This window comes from Chaetura pelagica, unplaced genomic scaffold (genome assembly GCF_000747805.2).
Source record: "Chaetura pelagica isolate M959 unplaced genomic scaffold, ChaPel_1.0 scaffold453, whole genome shotgun sequence".
NCBI lineage: Eukaryota > Metazoa > Chordata > Aves > Apodiformes > Apodidae > Chaetura > Chaetura pelagica.
In genome coordinates, this window is record NW_009952879.1 from 2,121,387 (window position 1) to 2,139,394 (window position 18,008).

The following is an 18,008-nucleotide window of genomic DNA, read 5'->3' on the forward strand; positions in this document are numbered from 1 at the left end:
AGAGCGGCCGTCGTGCCGTCCCGCACCCCAGCCCGGTGCGGGGCAGCTCACGCCCGGCCCTGCCCTGCCCTCGGACCCTTTCCCGCCCGGGGAGCTGCCCTGGGACGGGGAGCGGCCGTCGGGCCGTGCTCTCACCTCACCTCAGTGCAGGGAGGCTCCGACCCGAGGTTCTGCCCGTCCCTTCGCCTTCCCGCACCCTCCCCCCCCGGCCACCGGTGCTGCTGTCCCGCCGTGGGTCTTTCTGCCTCAGCCACGCGTGGGGGCCGAGCCCCTCAGCTGCAGGGCCTGAGGGTGCTGCGGGGGAGCGTCCCGGCTGCTGGGCTTTCCTCTCCTCACTCTGCCCCTGCCTGCTGCCTGGGTCACACTGTGGGGGGGTTAGTCACCTGCCTGACCAGGTCCCTCCTCCAGCAGCAAAGGCTGGGACAGCTGGTTCCCCAGCCCTTCAGCCAGGCCCCTCCGTTGTTGCTGCTGTGAGAGGGTGTTTGGTGGGAGCTGTGAGGCAGGGAGGGACACCTGGGGCGTGGTTGGAAGAGCCATCCTGCTCAGGGATGCTTTTCCAGCCTCAGGTGTCTGGATTTCTCCACCTCGGTTTGTAGCTTTTTCAGGTGGCTCCACAGAGCCTGGGTGCTCCTGTGGGCTTCCTGATAAGCAGAGGTGATCTCGTGTGGGGCAGCTGTTCTGCTTCTCAGTGGTGAAGACTTAGATGCTCAGCATGAGGGCTAGGTTGTAATTATTGTTGGTAACTTGTCAGTGCTTCAGAAAGTCACCAGGGTGTTAAGCATTGACTTCCAATACGCCGTCCTGGGATGTGTGCTTAACTTCTTGGTACAGACCTGTTAATTTGGTCTTAAACTTTGCAGGAAGGACCTAATTTGCTCTGCACATGGGGCTTGGGCCTTCGTTTCTGAACCATTTGAGGGCGCTGTGCCTCAGGCTTAAAAAAAAAATAGTATTTGAGTGGCACTGTAAATTGAGCTGTTATCACCCAGGGCTTTCTCAGAGTTTAAAACTGGTATCTCTGTTCAGGCTTTAAATTGCTAACAGCTCTGTGCTTTTGTCACTAGGCACGTTTTGCTAGTCATGAAGTGCTGGACTCCCAAAGCTACCTACTGTAGCAAAGCTGAGAAGCACCAACAGGCAGAGAAGGAACCTTTTTAAAAAGAGGAATGTAGTTATAGGCACAGTATTAACTGCCTCAGATCAGGGAATGGAGGAGGGGGAGTGAAAAAGGTTGGCGATATTCCCAGTAGAAAAGTTGGAAGAGAAGCAAGACTAGTTAGTCTTTGTTCATTACTCTGTGACTATGGGCTGCAACGTTGCAATATCTGTTTGTATCATATGAATTCTAAGCAACAACTGCATTGACATAACCAAGCTACATGAGCTTGAGATCAAAAAGTGGTCAGTGTCAATGCTGCTTGGTTGTGGCACCTCTTGGGGACCAGAGCTCGTATTGCCACGTGCAACTGGCAGTGTTGGTAAAGCTCTGCTTGCCTTTGCCTGTGGATCTGGTCCTGGGAGTGCAGAGAGTGGTGTGGGCAGATGTTGGGATACTTCTTTCCTGTTAGAGGAATCTATTAAATTGCTCTTCAGGTGATCACCAGGAATGGGAGAAGAGCTAAAATTAGGCACATGGTACTTATGAGTGAGTTGAGGTTTATAACACTTGTGAATTCAGAACTAGAGAAGTGTCTTTAGGATAAGCCTAGTCTTAAGATGAACCTCATTAGCTTTTGAAATGGTTTCATTGCATTGGTGCACATCAGCATGTAGATAGATCAAGTTATTCTAGATAAATTTACCTTTTGGCTTCTAAGGTCTATTCTTAAACATGAAACACATCGGATTTTAGCCCTTTTTCAGTATTTATGCAGCTTTTGCAGTGGCCACATTTAATCAGCATACCTGTAGCAAAAGCTATGCAATTTAGGGTTTGGATGTTTTCTGGGATCAGAGGAATTAAGAGTTTGCCTCAAATTCTCTAGCAAGTCTTGAATCTGCCACAAGTGGAACTGAGATCAGTTGATTCTAGAGCCCAAGTTTTTTACCTCTTTTTTTACCTCTGGAAATTTAAGATACCAAGACCATCACTACAGTGGGTTTTGAATTTTCCAGTTGCTTCCTTAAGCTGTTTTTGCAGCAGAAAGGATAAGGCTTTGGCCTCATCAGCAGCACAGCTTCACAGGTGGGGATACAGACAAGGCCTGCACACCGAGCTGTGAGAAAGGCCTCAGCAGTGGAAACCTTGTAGCCTGTTTATCCTGACATTTGTCCTGACTAAGTGCTAGTGCTGCACTGGGAGATTTCCTGAAAATTCCAGTGTGAGGAGTGCGTGTTGGAGTTGAACTGGGTGATCAGGATATCTCATTCAGAAAAGCTGGTTGCTAAAAATTTGAGTAGGTAATAATACTGAATCCTGATCTCCAGCTGGCTCAGACTGTACTGTAATTGTATTCCTCAACTATGCCATAAATCACACCAAAAGTGATAGAAAATGGTCAGGGCAAGTGGAATTCTAATAAAAACAAAATCCCTGACACAATGGCATGAAAACTGAGCTACAGCCAGACTGAGCAATTGCTTCCTGGTGATGATATCAGGTTCCCAGTGTGGCATCTAGAGGTTGTGTTTTGGTTTTTAAACACTGTTTGCTGGTGCTGCTGTGAAGCAGCTTCTGGTCTCTTGGAGTTTCCTGCTGCAACTTCCACTTGCATCAAGCAGGGTGGTCACGCTGTCTTTTTAAAGTGTTGTACCTAACGTCTCATCTGCACAGTTGAAGTACCCCACGTGAGGATACTCTAACCCTCCTGTTGGTCCTGACAACCTGTGAGTTGCAGTGCAGGCCAGAAATACTGTGTTCCTGAAAAGCGCTGCTGCGTCAGCTTGGCAGGGCTGCATCCCGTCTGGGGAATGCACTTGTGTAAACACTTGGGTCCTGGCCACACCACAGGACTGAACTGTCCTTTGCTGGTCCTGGGGAGACACAGGCAGGAGCAAAGTTCTGCAGCTCGTCTGACCAACACTGTAGACCAAGACAGTAGGGGGTACAGGAAATTGCCTCTGTGTTTTTGGAAAGTTCCAGCTTTGTAAGGCCACAGTGAATGTTACCTTGAGTTGCATAATGGACTAAGGTTTCTGCTCCTAAGTCTGAGATCAGGTGATATGTTATGTCTCTCTTCCAGCAAGCAAATTCCAGTTTGCTTGATACATCTGGGAACTAGTTATCCTTTGCTTTCAGGTGCAATTTCATGGTTATATTTTGACTGTTGCTCTCTGTGTGCTGCCCTTACCCTCTCTAGCAAAGTTGGGCAGAGCAGCGTTACCTTCTGTAGAGCTTTTTCTGTTGCAACCTGGAGAGCATAGTAGAGGAGGCCCTTTGAGCACCATGTATTTGTGCTGTGATTGCAACAGTGCTTTTTCTGAGTCCTAGCAGGGCAGGGTCCTGTGCTGTTTAGGAAGACTTCTTCCCCAGTTGCATATTGCAGAATCTTGCCTCAAGCTATCTCCAAATTGTGGGATACCCTGAGACTTCATTTGATGTATTAATATATTTCACTTTCTTTTCATCCTAGGGCCAGTTTCACATGCTGAAGTGCTGGACTGCTATGCAGTTGGTTGGACTACAAAGTCAGTGCCTTACAACAACTGCTGCAGGCTTTTCATATTTCTTGTAACTAAATTTTTGAAGTACTTACAGTTTTGAGAGGGTCACAGGCTCATATTAAAATGAGTAATAGGTTTTGACTTAGAAATTAACTTGAAAACTCTTGTCTGCTCAGGAACCATGTCTAAAAGCTGAAAATCACTGGGATGTGTTTAGAGGCAGAGGTTTAATTCTAAGTAACTTTCTCTTTGAAAATTTTGATTTTTGTGTTCAAGACTGCTCTTTGGCCTGCCTAGTTAAAGTGGATTGTACTTCTCAGTTAAGGCTCATTCATATAACTCAGGAAGCTTCCATTTGAAGTCTGGATCGGTGGAAGTGGATGATGTGTGTTATAAGGGCTCACAGAATGTGAACAGTGATTTTCTTTTTATAGCATAGAATAGAGTAACTAAAGCTACCCCCTAACAAATGCATTCTGGAAGTTGGGAAACCTTAAACATTTTGCAGTACTGTCTCATACAATCTTTGCAGAGAAGAAAAGGGCTTCATTTCTTCCAAGCTTCATGTAACTTTGTTAAACAACTCCTGGTGGATGAATCTTCCAGTTTGTTAAAATATTTCTGGATGAAACCTCTTCATTCTCGTGTGTCCCTTTCACTTGGTGTCATCCACAAATTTGGTGAGGGTGTAGATGTAGACAAGCTTTGGCAAGTATGGGCAAAGATCATAGATAGAGCATCCATCTGGACTTTGTATCAGCCAGGTCAGGTGATTCCTCTTTTTAGGAAGGCTGGACAGAGATGCTTTAAGTCTGCTGGAGGTGACAAGGGAAAATTACAAAGTCATGACTTTTCATTTGGGTACTAAATAAGGTTACATGCCAGAAGTTGATTTCTCAGCTGCAGTGCCTGGGCAGTTTTGCCCTCCCTGTTGCCCTCTTTGCTGTTCACCAAAGGTGTGGTGGAAACAATGTGGTGAATTGTCCCTTTGGAGGTGTTTGCCTTTCTTCATTGACCATAGAGGGAGAAGATGCCTGGTTTAGAGCTGGTGTGTGAAGCTTGGAGAGCTCAGTCCCTGTCCAGTGGTAGTGAGTGTTCCTGTGTGCAGTTGGGTGGCGCTGCCCTCCAGGCAACTGCAGGAGCCTCTGCTGTCATGGGAATTGGGGCAGTGCAGGCATGCTAGGATTGTCAGATGATACAATTTCCCCTGAGGAAACCTTCAGCTGTGCTGAATTCGCTTGTCTGGGAGCAGACCTGTCTGGTTTTATCCATAGCTGGTCCATGAGCTGAAAAGTTAAACCTCTTAAAATTACCGTGCTGGGTTTCTTTGTACTGGGATTTTCTTTCCCCTTCCACAGTGAGCAGAGGGGAGTGCACGTTGTGGTTTCCCTGTCTAGCAGGCTCGGAGGTTGGGGCAGAGGAGCAGTCAGATGTTCTTGGGTATGATCTGTTCTCAAAACCAAGTGCAAACATGAAATGACACTGGAATAAGACCAAATTGAAGGCTCTCATTTTAAATCTGCTTGAATTGCACTTGTAAATAGTAACTAATGTAGAGCTGAAACAGAGTTTGTTAATTAGGACAGGACTAAAAGCCACATGAAGTTTATTACACTGTATTTGAGGGCTTTTTTGTTCTTCTCTTTAGATACTAATTTCCTTTTAACCTTGAGGAAATGGTTAAAGATTTACAGTGTAACAGTTGAGGGATTGAGAAGAGAATGGAATTTGTCAGATGTTTAAAACTGTTCTCTTTTCATTGTGCTCGGATGTGTGTAACTAACGACCACTTAAACAAAAGAAAAATCTGTTAAAGATTCAGCATTTCACAGATATTGTTCAAAGATTTTGTGAGAATAAAAAGGTCTGGAAAAACAGTGTAACTGTTGGAGAGCATTAACATGTGGGAAGGTCCAGAACCACGTGCAGAGAACGTAGAAGTTTTGGATTCCTGTCCCGAGTTAGCCCTTGAGCTGTTGTGCCTCCACCAGTGCTACCAGGGGACAGAGACAGAACAGAGAAGCCAGGGAAGCAGGACAATGTGATTGCAAATGCTCTTTAAGTGCCAGCACTAGCAGGCCCATTTTTACTGTTGCAATTTCGGTGACACGGTGTGGGGACCTTCCTCCTTTCCCTGCTGTCATTCAGCCTGGGAAAAGCTCCAGTGTAGTGTCAGGTAATGTGTAGAAGAGGAAAGACCTGCTGGTAGTACAAGAGCAGATCAGAACAGATTGCTTGAGTGACCAATTTGTATATAAAACTCTGGGTAAGAGCACGTGAGGTTATTTTGGTGGTTTGGAGAGGAAAGCTTCTTTTGCTAGTGAGGAGTGTTCGAGCTGACTTCTAAATTAAGGATATAGAAATACCCTTCATATGAAAGATAGAGCCACTGTTAAGCAGAGTGGTGAGTGGGGCTGTAGTGGGAACTGTGGATTATTGTTTATTTTAATCAACTTGTCAGTTTCGTTGCCTGCCTTTTGAGGCTGAAATAATTCAAGCCTTTCCTGTTAGCTGAGCTGTGTGACTTTGTCAGCTGTATGGTCCTGTCATGCTAGCTGTAGTAGGCAGGTTAGATTAATAATACAGATGATGATGAACTACTGTGCCCCTCTGGATTTCTGGGCTCCTGAGGACTCCTGTGTCTCGGTGCTCTGGGGTGGTGGGGCTGGGCAGCAGCTGCTGTCCCTGACACTGAGCAACACAAGGGTCTGGCACAGTGGCAGGTCCTGTTGCTGTGGGCTCCCACAGTGAAAGAAGGATGAGAGGGAGTATCCCAGCCTTTGATATGCATGTCCTCAGGCAACTATGAATTGGCAGATCCAAAGCATTTTATATAATTTGAATGATTTCCAGAGATGTGGGAAAAATAACTCTTGACAGTCACATGGTCTTCTGTTTTACTTCTTTACCTTCAAAATCCAACTTGCTGCTGTTCCTGAACATCACACAAACTAGAGAAGGAAAGCATAGAGTATTTGTCTGGTATCTCATGGTGAGATTAGCACAGCACAGTGTCTGGCATTTGGAGGATTTGAGGGAGGCAACGTGAGGAATGCATTTCTTGCAGGAAAAGCAAAGTAATGACCAGAGTTGTTCAGACTTACCGTGTCCAAAAAATCTCATCTGGGCCAACAGGTTTGAGGACTGTTTAGAACCCAACTGGCAAGTTTCAGAAAAATTTTAACTCCCAAGGAGTACTTTACAGGCCCAATCCTGCAAATCCTTCCTGCTTGAAACTCTACTTGGTTTGTCAGATTAAACTTGAGATTGCTTCTTAACCTATTCCAGGGTGAAGACGCATGGCTTCTTCCCTCCAGAGGTTTCACAATTCCAAAGCAAATGTGAAACATAAGTCCTTTCCAATGGTTTAAATTATTTTCACACTTGATGCCAGAAAGTTGGGATAATGTCGGGTGGTGATGAAACTGACTTTTTCTTACATATTTTTGGCACCAACAAAAATGGTTGGCAGTCTTTCAGGAGCTCTGGTGTGGCTTTTAGTACCATGGCACCAGATTTACAACCCTTCTTCTGAATAATTAAAACCTATATTAAAAAAGAGGCTAGGGCTACCTCCTATCTGGAAGATGGGAAGAAGGAGGGGAAGTGGTAGAGAGCATCTTAAAGGAGGCTGGAAGAATAAGTCACTAGAGGTTTTGCTGTCCCTGAAACAGTTCTGACAAAGCCCAACTTGTAATTAAATGAAGAGGCAGCCCTTTTGGAAACTCTAGGGCAGAGTAGGTCTTGTAAACAGGTATGTCAATTTTTGTTCCTAAGTGGGAGCCCTTCTGGGAGGCATCAAGGCATTTTACACTTAATCAGTGGCCTTGTCCCAAGGGTAAGGCCTCTTTTGAAAGACCTCAAAAGGAGTGTCTCTTGTCTCTTTTGAGGCAGGGAACTAATTGTTACTGCAGTGCTTTGCAGCCATGACAAACAGAGACACTGATTTATTATTTTATTTTTTTCAAGTGCAGTTTTGGAATCAGTAAGAATTCCAAAATCCTAGGTTCCCCTGAATGCTGTTCAGTTAGTACAGCTGTCAAAAGAGGAGGACTCTCATTTCTGTTTGCAGAAATTCCTCTTGCTGGAAATACTAGGCCAAAGGGATTTCCTGGGTGTACGTGAGGACTGAATTTGGCAGAGAGATGTGGAAATGTACAATATACAGTACGTATGTAATGCATATTATAAATCATATTAGTACAGTCAGCTGTTGAATATATAGTATTTGCATGTACGTGCAGAGCATTTATTTGGATGGTTGCCTGGCTGGCACAGAATGCAGTGGGGGGGCAAAAACATCTGGCCTCTCTTTATACATATAGGATGGGTCTTGTAGATGTGCAGTCCAGGAGGATCCTTTGTAAGCTCCTTTACCTGTATGGTGTAGAATGGGCACAACCTGATGCCAGGCCAGATGAGACCTTGTATTGCTAGTAGAAGTTTGATCAGACCTGGAGAGTTCTCTCAGGGGGGGATATGGCAAAGAGCTGTATTTTGAGACTTTAAATTGCAATACAAATAATCACAAGATTAATACAATGAGCAGTAAGAAAGAAACCCTAATTGTATGTATTCACTTTCTCCAATGTGTTAAAACATCAGTGTTGATTACTAAACCTGGAAGCTTTAAGTGTTAAGGGGATACCTTTCCTTCTCTTTTCAAGGCCAGGCTAGATGGAGCTTTGAGCAACCTGGTCTAGTGGGAGGTATCTCTGACCATGCAGGGGAGTTGGAACTAGATGATTGTTAAGGTCTCTTCCAATCCAAACCATTCTCTGATTCTTTTCATGCCAGGAAAGGAGTGGAAAAGGCATAAAAGAACCTTCAGAACTCTTGGTTGCAAGTAGAGGAGGGCTCTACTGCCTTCCAAAGATGTTCTTGCCAGCCTTGGTGTAAGGTCTGGACTTGGTGCAAGAAAGGCAGGGATTTAGAGCTCTCACCTGGAGCCTATGGAGTCTACTGTTATTTAGATATGGTCTTTACTTTCCTTGTGTTACTTATTCCAGGGATAGTAGAAAAACAAATCTCATGACTGGGATAGTACAACAGTCCATCCCTGACTTGAGCCCTGAAACCCAACCCATGGCTTGACAGGAGGGCAGTGCTTGCAGTGTGGGCCCCTGTTGTAGCCAAGATGAGGTATTTGGTCTCCATACAAAAAATGTGGGTGGCTCTGCAAGTCATGCTTACCACATCAGTTCACTTAGTGTTGTCTGCAAGACTGACATGCACAGATGATCTGCAGTTTGCAGGAAATCTCACCTCTTTTCTGTACTGAGAAGGTAAATGACATTTAATAAGAATGCAACTCCCCACGTGAGCTGAGCGTCTCGTAAGATGCATTTCTGCTTTCAGCTGGAGTGGTGCTTTAGCCAGAGAGAGGAGAAGGGAAAAGAAAGGTGTTGACAAGAATCACCTACCTTTTCTTTGTACAAGTACAGTGCACAGTGATATTTTTAAACAGTGCTCGGTGAGATGAAAAATATGAGAAGCAGATTAAGTTCTTGAGTGTGTATTATACAGACTGAACATGATCGTAATCACTTTCCTTTTCCTCACACTGTAAATTGTGATTGCAGTGAAATGGTCTGGGTTCAGACTAGGTTGATAGATAAGGTTAGGATACCAAAATGTCTGATGGGGTTTTTCTCTTTTGTGGACAGGTTGGCTATATCCAAATTGGATCAGAACAGATGCTAATACAACCAGTGAACACATCAGAGACCTCATTTAGTGGGAAAGAGCACTTCATCAGGCGTCGGCGATCCACGAGGTCAAGCCATCCCATGAAGTCACACACTCCTGATGAGCACTGCAAGGTTGTAGCAGGTGAGCTTGAAGAGCCTCAAGAGAACAGCCATGAGTATGCAATTCTGTTTTTAACTGTTGTTCTGCCAGATATGTCTGTATTTTGTAATTCAAGTGTTCACACAGGTGGAGCTAGTGAAGAAAGGCCCGTGTTAATGAATCCTTCTGCTGCCTCAGGCAGAAGGAGCCACATCACATATATAAAAGTAGTTAGGACATTTATTGTAAAATTCAATTTGTGAGAAGATAAACTTTATGATAGGTCAGAGTAAACTGCTTTAACCATGCAAAGTGACCACTACTCAGGAAGGTGTTCACAGTGTTTTTAGCAAAGGCCTCGTGGTAGGATCCTGGGCTTAAATCCCATGAGTCTCTGTGGCTATGTGAGATGCTGGTGGCATGTCCCATATTGCAAGTCTTCAGTTGTGACCCAGTGTGACTGTTAATTTTTCATTTATAAAACAACTTTATAATTGTGGATTTGATTTCAAGCCCTAGAGTCCCATTGGAGTGGGACATTAGTAGTAAGGAGGTCTGGTTCTTTGGTGATGGTCCTCCTGTTGATATTTTTCCCCTGCCTTCTACCTGCCCCTAGTCAAGGCACCACATAAGGTCAGTAGCTTTACTGTATTTTTGCACTTAAAGAGGGTGTGCCTGTGAGCTGCTGCAAACCTTGCTGTTGCTATAATGCTTACCAGCTGAAATCCTGAAAAAATGCAGCTGTCTCACACCCTTTTCATTTTGGGGTGGAATTTCTTTTTTTGGTGTTAATAATAAAACAGCTGTTGATATTATTTCCTATTATTTTTCAAGAGAAGATGTCCAACTGTATTCACTGATCATATCCTGTCTTCTCCCATTTTTAAAGCCAAACAGTTTCTCAGCTAATATAAGCTGGTCTAGTTTTTGGAGCAATTTAAATTTTAGCCTTTCTAGAAAAATGTCTGGATGGGTTTTCTAGAGGGTATTTTTTTTATGAACTCTGAAATCTCTTCTTTAAGTGTCACTGTGCCTGGATGTTCTGTTTCATTTATTCCTCTCCTGCCCCATTACCTCACCAATATTCCAGCTTCTGCCTCCTACTGGAGGGACTGCAGTACTAATACTAACATTGAGGCAGTGGGTCAAGGCTTCTATGCTGTCTTCTGCTGGATTTCCAAAGGGACAAAATGGGAAGCAGGACTAGCAGGTTTAATAGGTACAAGAGTAAGACCCACTGGTATGGGAACAGCTGAATGGTCAGGAACAAGTGCTGGTTTTGGATGTAAAGGGACATGGCAGCAGCTGAAGGTACAAAAGATTTTCTTGGGAACAGCAGTGGAAGCAGAGGTCTGGAGGAACTGAGAGGAGTAGGCAGCCATGAACAAGTTTGCCTGTATCCCTCTGTTTTTGTATTAAACCAAGCCTGTGCACCAGCAGAGATGACCTGTGCTTGCTTATACAGTTGCCTCCTGGCTGGCACTGCTTGCTGATGAATCCTGTAGCCAGGAACTTAATTTTCTCTTGTGTGGAGTTGAACTCTTAGTAGTTCAGCACGTTTATTATTCTCTTAGGTTCAGACTAAGCCAATCTTCTTTGAGTATGAAATCTTAGTTCTGGTTAGAGTTACAGATCCCCTATGTCTCTTTTTAGAGGAAACATCAGAATTCAGCACCACTCTGATTTCCTAGCCAAGGACTCTCTGTGTTCAAAGAAAATGCATTGCAAAATCCTTACACTGTAAAATAAGACAGCCACTAGTTAAAAACTGAATTGAACTAAAGTGAGTCCAGGAAATCTGCCTCAGCCTTTTGCCCCTGAACTTTCTGACCTTCTGTGTAGGGGCAGGGTGCTGCCTGTCCCTGGCAGAACTGAAATTTCCTCCCTGAGAAGAGGGAAAGGAAACTGTGGAGACACTGGGTGATACATGGGATGAAAAAGGGACAGAGAAGGTGAGAGTGCCAAGGTATCAGAACTGTAAACAAAAGACACAAAGGGGACACTAAAAAAAGTGTTCCCAGTAGTACCCACTGTTTCCTGAGGGGTTCTGGGGACTCACTACATGCTGCTGTTCTCTGCTTTGTCCGAAAGAGAATCTGAATAGATGCCACAGTTGCTGGGATGCTCCCTGTAAGCTTTGTTCTTCTCATGTTGGCCCAGAGGTGATTGACAAGGCAGGTCCTGGAGCTTGAGGGACCTTGCAGCATGGGCTAGGTGGCCTGTTGGTCTGACAAAATCTAATTGCACTTCACTCTGTGTATCTGCAAAATTAATGGTGTGTCTGTTAGGTTCCTAATCCATGGACAGCCCAAGGAACTAGAATTCCCTGCTGCAAGCAGAGTTGTTGAAGTTTTCACATTTGTTGGGCCAAGAGCACACCTGCACACTGCCACCATAGCTCAGCTTGCACAGGTAGTGGCCAGGCCATGTGAGGAGTGTGTGTCTGGGCTCTGAGGCAGGGGGGGAGATTCTGATGTAAAATTTATTTAAGGCTGTGGATCTTGTGCTGTGACTGATTTTTTTCCTATCTGATAGTAATTAAGGGGCTAGACTGGGACTGGATTTGGGGAGAGCATGAGCTTCTCTGCCCCTTGTGTGAGACCAGGATGGCTTTAGTCTGTCCCTCAGCAGCAAAGTGAGTAAAATCTGGGACTGTGTGATTCCCTGCCCTAGGATCACACAAGAGTTTGCCAAACAGCTGGAAACAGAATTTGTATCCCTTGGGTGCTGGTTCTTTGTGTTGACTGCAGGCTGGCTGTGCTGAAAAGGGAGCAAAGCACCCGACTGCTGCACAGTGCAAACAGCCACCACTTCAAGTAGCTGTGTCATAAAATAATGAAATTGTTCATGGGCTTTGCCACTTAAAGGCAGACTCCTGAATGTTTTTCATTGTTGTGGGAAAGAAATGTAAGTCCTGGCTGTTAATAGGCTTAGCACGTTAATGACCTAATTGACTCCTGTCTGGTTTGGATTAACTTTTGTGCATAAGGAGTTTAGAAACAAAAAAAATTAATCCTCTCTGACACACAAAAGGTCCATTCCTAATGAAATTGTGTGGAAATGATGATCTAGGGGCATGCTTCCAGAGTGTCTCCTGGGAAAAGGTCTCTTTACTGTCCAACATGGGCAGAACAAAGGATTGATCAGGTTTGTACTAGAGGTTGGTTTTCACTGGCTTGTAATCTGGCTCACCCAGGCTAAAACTTGGTAGGAGAGAATGAAGGTTGTAAATATTTAGGAAATAGTTACATGCTAAACATTTCAGATACACATCTTTCATTGTGGAACAACATAGAAAAATACATGTTCGTGTAAATACAATATGAACCAAGTATTTTTCAAAGCCACATACTTGCTTGGGCATTTTCTGAGTCTTTTGCTGTTCTTGTATTTTCTGAACAAGCAAGAATCAACTTTAAACATATTTTCTACCTAAAATTTTGTAAGTCAGCAGTACCTACCCTGAGCTGGGGTTATTTGGGATTCAAATAAAATACAAAGCATCAGAAGCTGATTTTTCAGTTAGTTATTGATCATGTAATAAGAATTTAAACAGGGCTATATTCCTTGATGGCAAGTTTCTGTTGGCAGCAATGGTGCTGTGATATATAAACTTAATTGACTGTAAAAAAAGATGCATAGTAGTGGAATGAGTTGTGGAGGGGGAGGAGGAGACCATATTAAAAGGCAAAATGAACTTAATCGGAAAGTGCCATGTGCCAGTGCTACTGAGGGGATAAAGAGCACAGCTTTCCAAGGGCTTTTCTCTTGTGTTCTACCCAGAAGTGAGGTACTTTCCTTGCAGACCTTGGCCATGGGAGAGGAAAACTGGGCTGAACAGTTCTTTGGGGCTAGGTAATGCTAGCAGGCTGGTTTGGTGAGTGGTTGTTAAAATCTCTAAACGGCTACTTTAGTCTAAGTACCGTAACATGTCCTACAGCACTCAACATTATTTTTAGAGCTGCAGGAGAACTTTGTGGGAGCCAAGTTTCTTCTGGAATAATCTGTGTAAGAGGATTAATCTAGCTGTAGTCAGGAGTGGGAAAGCAGTTAGGGTCTTGCATGACTGCATCTTTGAGACTTGAATCTGACAGTGCTTACTAATGGGTTAAAAAAAAAATATCCCAGGTCTGTGGAATCAGGGCTGATGTTTTAATTCCTTTGTTTAAATTCTGAAGTGCTCCAGCAGCAAAGGATGGATCTCATCACCATGGGCCAGGTGCTATTGTTAGTCATATGATACGTGTATACATATTATTTTTATCACCTGTCATCCAGCAGGAGAAAGAGTTCAAGTCACAATGCTCATTTCTACTCAGGCATGAACATGAGCCCCTGTGAGGCAAACAAAAAACCTATTAAAAGGTTTCCAGGTGCAGATGCTGTGAGGGGGAAGGAAGGAAAGGTTGGGTTTCATTTTCTCTGAAGCGTGGTGTCATTAGGAGCATGGGACACAGCTTCACACCAGTGATGTGAAACACTCTGCCCTCATCTCTAGACACTGGGCTGCATCTGGGATACCTGATGTCACACACTAATCTGATTTTAAAGAATGAGTTTTACAACTTTTTGGTCAAAGATCCTGAACTAGTAGTCTTTCTGGAGAGAGAATGGAGTCATAGGGACTTGTGTTTGTAGGTTTTAACTCATGTAAGTAAGAATTTTGCTAGAGATGAGCCAAGTTGGGGGGAGAGGATTTCTGTAGTGTCCTCAGATTTGGCCTAGACCTCCACATGTAGACTTCTCAATTTATTTGTGGAACAAGAAGTAGCTGCAGGGCTAATCTGTGTTTGGGCAGTATCTGTGATTCCCACCAATCTCTGACTCTCTGAGAAGAGCTCTTGGCAAAGAGGCAAAGGGCAGGCCAGAGGGGAGTACAGGGGAACTGTAGAATCCTCTCTATGAACTCCCTGTAGCTAAGAGTGGGGGTAGAAAACACCTGAGACACTTCATTGCCCCATCTCTCTACAACCTTGTAGTTTAATTTGCTGATATTTGTTCACATATCTTGCATGTTTCCTATGCCTCCAAAGTCTATGGATGGGAAAAGTTTTTCCATTTATCTTGGTGAAAGGAAATATCAATGTTAAAGACAGAATCAAACCATGTTATGGAAACACAAGAATCTCCTCTAACCATGCTGTAAAACTTCCTGTTTCTTTGGGAAAAGTAAGTTCTGTTACAACTTTACAAAGGTCTCCAATGATATATTAAAGTCCTCTTACATAGAAGGGATTTGATATAAAATACAGCCCTGGAGTATGAGAGAGAGCAGCTTGTCTTTGGAGGGAAGGTTGTTATTTCATGTTTATGATATAGACCTCATAAATTACTCTGGATTTGCCTTAAACCCTTTTGTCAGTTTAAATGAACCAGTTTTCATTTAATGCAAATGTGCTGCATGGAGAGAAGCATATAGTGAAAACCAGGAAGATCAGCATTCTAATTCATAAATGTGTTGCTTCTCTGTCCAGTTACTTCTAAGCCCGTTTTAACAATTGATCAAAGCTGGTAATAATTTAAATAAGTGCTAGTATGCAGGTATCTAATGTAGGGAATGCTGTCCCTGAACAGGTATAAATCTTAAACACATGTTACTGCTATGTTGCATTTCCCCATCTTTAATCATTGTCTCTTAGCTGTGTTTGCTCTGCAGGTTTGACTTGGCCTGAAATAGCAGTTGTTATGGCCAAAAAAACATGTGCACTAAAAATAGAGAGATGTCATGCAATCTGCATTAGCCCATATTAGGAAGCATCTGTTGAAGAATTAAAGCAAGGTTTTCAACAATGGGCTATGCAGAAGATGTAATGTGATGAGGTGTTTGCAAGAACAGAAGGATCCCCTGTGTCAGAAATCAGGTCTTTCAGCACTTTACCCATGGGAGCATGTCTCATTTGTGTGGATAGATCCCTTGGTTTCTCCAGGTCCCTGGTCTTCCAAAGAGGGAGCCTGGATTTTCCCTGTGTATGTGATTGTTTCCTTATGGCTGACAGGCAGCAATCTCTTGGAGCAGTCCACCATTCAGAAGTGTCCTTTTCCATCACATGTGGCAAGTTAAGTTTTATTGCTGCTCTGTTCTGGATGAAGCCCTCAGCATGAGGGCAGAATGGATAATGTGGAGGGTCTCATGTCTTCCTTGACTGTAAAGGTGCAAAGAGGACATGGAAATACATGTAGTGTATGGATTTCTTCCCCTTCCAGAAGAGCAGCTGCACACAGGAGAGCTCTACTGCTCCTTCACTTTGTTCCTAATAAAACCTTATTCCATTGGAACTCAATGAAATCTAAACTGGCAGATGGTAATGAACTAAGTTGTCTGATGTACACTGTCCTTGTTTCAGGATGTTTGTGGGTATTCCAGTGATCATTCTGGCTAGAAAGGGAGATAGGTGTCTCCAAGGAGAATAAGGTCACTTACCTTTTAGCTGTCTGTTTTTTCCATGTTATAAATAATTGCTCAGGGTTAGAGCCAAGAGTTGGAAATTGGGACTCTATTGGCCTCAATTCCTAATGTTGCTTGACCTTTGACCTTCAGCAAATCCCTTGGGATCTTAACCATAAAAATGAGCATGTGTTGGGCACCTACATATTTGTGTGGCCAAGATGGGAACAATGTGGGGCTGGTTTTACCTCTGTTCAAAAGCTCAAAGCTTCCCGGGTCATGGATGTCACTAACTGTGAACGCACGAGTGAAGGCACAGAAAATTAAAGATCACTTAGACTATAACCTCTCACTCTCAAGCAGTTTCTTTATTTGCAAATTAGGGCTACTAACTCTGAGCTGGCAATGGTTGCAAAAGCCTTTGGATCTGAAAATTGCTCTATAAACTGCCAGTTTCTTTCTCATCTGATCTGTTCCCTGGGTAGTTTGTGTCTGTATCCATTAGGGATTCAAAATAACAACTACTCTACTTTTAACTTACACTTTGACCTGCTGAACCAGGACAGTTTTTTACTGGCTTCTGCCAATTGCCCGGAGTACATTGCTTGGCTTTCAAGGAGGTCTGTGCCACCCCTCTCATGTAATGGTGAGGCCAGGGTGCAGGTTGGGGAGCCCCTGGTTTGGTGGGTCCCTCAGCTCTTTCAACCACAGCAGAAGTGACTGGAGATCAGGATGTGTTGGTAAGTCTGGCAGTTGTAAAAACATTTTTTGCAAACTAAGCACATTTGCTGAAGACTCATTAAAATAAAAGAAACCTGGAGGCCAGTGATGCCATTTTTCACAGTCTTAACTGCAGCCAGGCATGCTGTAGTCTCTAAAGCCCTGAAGTGGGTTGGGAATGTGTTTTGTAATTGGTCTCAGATCTTCTCAGTTTAACTGATCAAAACTGAGGATCTGGAGTTCAGAGTCTTACGTGCATCACTCCTTATCATTTGGACCAAATTGTATTTGTGTTGCAGGATCTTCCCCTTTGTGTGTCACAAAGGAAATCAATTCAGCTTCGGAGAATTTAAAACTAGTAACAGAGCAAATCAAATATAGGATCATGGAATCTCTTAAGTTGGAAAAGACCTTTTAAGATCATCCAGTCCAGGCATTAACCCTACTCTACCAAGTCCAGCACTAAGCCAGTTTCTCAAGCACCACATCTAGATGACTTTTAAACACATCCAAGGATGATGACTCGAGCACCTCCCTGGGCCTCCTTTTGTTCAGGCTAAATAGCCCCAGTTCCCTGAACTCATCTCATAAGGATGAGAAAGCAAGGCACAGAGGCTAAGGAGTGGCAGAACAGGTATTTCCATTCCCATTTTAATAGTCTTGCTGTTAAGCCATGCTCACAGTGCCTGATTTCTGTAACAAATTCTCCTTTCTGACTATCTTACATGAGTGAGTCCCTGTTTCTAGCCTACTCGGAAGGTGTCCCTTTAAAAGGAGATGAGTGCATGTAATTTAGGAGGCAACAGTCTTTGAAATGCTGCTGACAAATCAAACCAGCAAGCAGATGAGAGATCATAGGGCTTATCCTGTGCTGTCTTGCAGGTTTGCCATTAAAGACAAAGTCCTGATGTGCTATGTTGACAACTGAGTATGTTTTGCAGAAGAAGAGGGTTTTAACTGAGGTGGCCAAGCCACAGACTAACTTGGATAACAATCCTTGCAATAAAATCTCCCTGGTGTTTTGAGATGCAGCATGGAGTTCATGACTTCTGTCTCAAATTATTGTTTGCTACTGTGCCAGACAAATAGTCATGAGCTTGTGATTTGGTATGAAAGTAGCTGGGTTTTAAAAAACCAACAAAACAACAAAACCAAAACAACCAGCCAAAACCCAAAAAACCCAAACAAGCCTCAAACCACAACACGTTTTTGGGAGGTGGATTAGGAAGCAATGTATCATTCTGCTGTGCATTGACATCTTTTTTTTCCTACTAGGTAGATGCATGATTTTATGTGCCACTCTAATCAGAAAGAAATTGGGGGTGCATAAGTATTTTGAAGGATAAGGCATTAAAGATGAGAGGTCAGCTTGCAGTCTACAATCAGCTGTGATTTGAATGAGCAACCATTTTTAATCCCTGAGCTTCAGAGTACCCCCTGGCATGAGCTGGCTGTGGTTAATCTGAAATCCCCAGCTTTTAATGGTGATTTAGAAGTCCAGTGCTGTGTC

The 18,008-nt window shown here is 43.7% G+C and overlaps 1 protein-coding gene across 1 annotated transcript in view; it reads left to right on the forward strand.

Annotated features, from left to right (window-relative positions):
- Positions 1 to 9,299: 9,299 nt before the first annotated feature.
- ADAMTS17 (ADAM metallopeptidase with thrombospondin type 1 motif, 17) overlaps positions 9,300 to 18,008 on the forward strand; it is a 169,856-nt gene continuing 161,147 nt past the window's right edge. Inside the window, exon 1 of the mRNA XM_009995309.1 lies at positions 9,300 to 9,435. Within this exon, the coding sequence (XP_009993611.1) occupies positions 9,300 to 9,435 (136 nt within the window). The remainder of the gene's footprint in view (positions 9,436 to 18,008) is intronic.